This window comes from Austrofundulus limnaeus, unplaced genomic scaffold (assembly GCF_001266775.1).
Source record: "Austrofundulus limnaeus strain Quisiro unplaced genomic scaffold, Austrofundulus_limnaeus-1.0 Scaffold226, whole genome shotgun sequence".
Lineage (NCBI taxonomy): Eukaryota > Metazoa > Chordata > Actinopteri > Cyprinodontiformes > Rivulidae > Austrofundulus > Austrofundulus limnaeus.
In genome coordinates this window covers 274,694-277,720 of record NW_013952628.1, presented here as the reverse complement: position 1 = coordinate 277,720, position 3,027 = coordinate 274,694, and the positions used below count along the sequence as shown (strand labels likewise).

The following is a 3,027-nucleotide window of genomic DNA, read 5'->3' as shown; positions in this document are numbered from 1 at the left end:
TGTTTTAGCCGCAGTTATTGTTTTGATGGCTTTAGCTTTTAGCTACTGTTCTGCTTGTTTTAGCCTCAGTTATTATTTTGATGGCTTTAGCTTTTAGCTACTGTTTTGTTTGTTTTAGCCTCAGTTATTGTTTTGATGGCTTTAGCTTTTAGCTACTGTTCTGCTTGTTTTAGCCTCAGTTATTATTTTGATGGCTTTAGCTTTTAGCTACTGTTTTGTTTGTTTTAGCCTCAGTTATTGTTTTGATGGCTTTAGCTTTTAGCTACTGTTCTGCTTGTTTTAGCCTCAGTTATTATTTTGATGGCTTTAGCTTTTAGCTACTGTTTTGTTTGTTTTAGCCTCAGTTATTGTTTTGATGGCTTTAGCTTTTAGCTACTGTTCTGCTTGTTTTAGCCTCAGTTATTGTTTTTGATTGTTTTAGCTTTTAGCTACTGTTCTGCTTGTTTTAGCCTCAGTTATTGTTTTTGATTATTTTAGCTTTAAGCTACTGTTCTGTTTGTTTTAGCCTCAATTATTGTTTTTGGTTGTTTTAGCTTTTAGCTTTTAGTTCTGCTTGTTTTAGCCTCGGCTATTGTTTTGATGGTTTTAGCTTTTAGTTACTGTTTAGCTTGATTTAGCCTCAGTTGTTGTTTTGAAGGTTTTATCTTTTAGCTACTGTTCTGTTTGTTTTAGCCTCAGTTATTGTTTTTGATTGTTTTAGCTTTTAGCTACTATTAGTCTTTTTTTAGCCTCAATTATTGTTTTGATGCTTTTAGCTTTTAGCTACTGTTTGGCTTGTTTTAGCCTCAGTTATTGTTTAGAAGGTTTTAACTTTTAGCTACTAATCTGCTTGTTTTAGCCACAGTTATTGTTTTTATTGTTTTAGCTTTTAGGTACTGTTAGTCTTGTTTTAGCCTCAATTATTATTTTGATGATTTTAGCTTCTGGCTGCTGTTCAGCTTGTTTTAGCCTCATTGTTTTGATGCTTTTTGCTTTTAGCTACTAATCTTCTTGTTTTAGCCTCAGTTATTGTTTTGATGGTTTTAACTTTTAGCTACTGTTCAGCTTGTTTTAGCCTCAGTTATTTTTTTGATGGTTTTAGCTTTTAGCTACTAATTTTCTTGTTTTAGCCTCAGTTATTGTTTTGTTGCTTTTAGCTTGTGGCCACTGTTTTAAGCTTGAGGGTCTCACCTTCGGCATGGGGAACTGGCAGGATCCGGAGCAGTAGAAGGCATCGAAGGACTTGGGGGATATAATCCACTCGCTCCAACCGATGTCGGCGAAGTCCACCTTCAGGTAGCGCCGGGCGCAGTTCCTGGGCTCGTTCCACTGCTTCTTGCGGGCCTTTTTAATGGTCTGCTCGTCGAACTGCAGCAGGGGCATGCGCTGGCGCTGATTCTTGCGCGTTTTTTTCCGCGGCCGACGGGGCTGCTTGGGCTCGGACGGCTCGTAGGGGCCGGTCTCGTCCCAGCCGGTGGTCTCGTAGGGGTACTCGGGTCCTGGCAGCTCGTTGTTCTGCAGCGGGAGGAGAACGTTGACGGAGCGCTTGTGTCGCGGCTGCAGATGTTCTCCCTCGGTCTGGTTTTGTTGTCTCAGTTTGTGGGCACCGTGGGACCCCCGCCCCCCCACCGGGCTGTGTCTCTGCAGGGTGGCCACCACGCTCTCGGGCTCTGAGATGGCCGAGTCGTTGGCGTAGACCAGGATGTAGGGCGAGCGGTCCGACAGCAGCTCCTTCCACGGGCGCGGCCCCTGCGAGGCCACGTCGATCCCGATGAGCAGCTCGTCGTGGTGTTTGGCCTGATTGACCACCCGGGTGATGTCCTTCCACTGCCACGATATGAAGTCTCTGTAGAGCGTGGACACGTTGATCCGGAAGTGTCCCAGGCTCCTCAGCTTGTTGTCCACGGAGGCGAAGCTCCAGATGACCATGTGGACGGGGTTGTGTCTGCGGGGGCCGTGGCGGGAGCAGCTTCTGGACCTGGAGCAGCTCTGGGTTTGGTTCTGAAGGTCCCCGATGAAGTAATGAAGCGTGGCTGACAGGACGTCTTCAGACCTGGTGAGGGACGTGAGGTTAAAAACCTGCAGCTCCTTCTTGTTTATAGTTCCTGTGTGGAGGAGAAGAGTTCAGCGTTAAACCAGCGACACACTTCCCGTGTTAGATTAAACAACCAACGTTTTTTAGAAAGTTTTAATCCAAACACTTAAAACTTCTGTATTCAGCCACAACTGATGGATTTCATACAAAACTAGAATAAAGAATTCAATAAAGTTTGTTTTTTACCCAGTTCTGCCAGATCTAGCTTGTAGGTTTGCTAGTAGATGCTAAATAACAAAAACTGAATCAAAACAAGGAAAAAAACATGAAAAAACACATTTTTCAAAATAAAACATCCTGTTTTCAGTGGTTAACTGTGACTAATAAATAATCAAACTCAGGGTCCGCAGGCCAAATGTGGCCTGACACAGAACTTTATGTGGCCTGCGACAGCTTCAAAGACTCATTAATGCCTTTAAAAATGTTGCTTTGACCATAAACTACATTTCCCATAATGCACTCTGATTATTTCACCCACAAAATGACATTGTCCCACCACCAGGTGGAGCTGCAGTTCAAAGGTAGCCAGGTAAAATCTCATTTTCTCTGCATTTTCACCGCTTTTGCTCCAGTTATACTATGAAGTGGGAATTTCCCACTTACAAGTTGTAAATTTAAACTGGAACGCCTCTCCAGTGGGAATTCCCTTTAGGAAAGTGGGAGAGTTCAGAATTCATGACCGCAGCAACTCAGCACAACTCAACAGTGAGTAAAACTCTCTTACTTTTACTTTTAATAGTTTTTCTGTTTTTTATTTCACATTCAGTCAGTCATACTCGTCGTACTTTACAGTGTTTATAAGAGGACGTGTTAAAATGCTGTTTCTATGCAGGAAATACCAGGTAGAGCTCAGTTAGTGTTTGTTAGCGGTGCTCAAGAGCGTGATGTTTTATATTTAGTTTAAGTTAAATAAAAAATATAAACATTTAAGAAACACAGATGCATGTACAAGT

General features: G+C 42.6%; 1 protein-coding gene across 1 annotated transcript in view; it reads right to left on the bottom strand.

Annotated features, from left to right (window-relative positions):
* The window catches only part of bmp3 (bone morphogenetic protein 3), a 16,096-nt gene that overhangs the window by 9,072 nt on the left and 3,997 nt on the right, over positions 1 to 3,027 (bottom strand). The window contains exon 2 of the mRNA XM_014019670.1: positions 1,171 to 2,084. Coding sequence (XP_013875124.1) covers positions 1,171 to 2,084 — 914 coding nt within the window. The remainder of the gene's footprint in view (positions 1 to 1,170; positions 2,085 to 3,027) is intronic.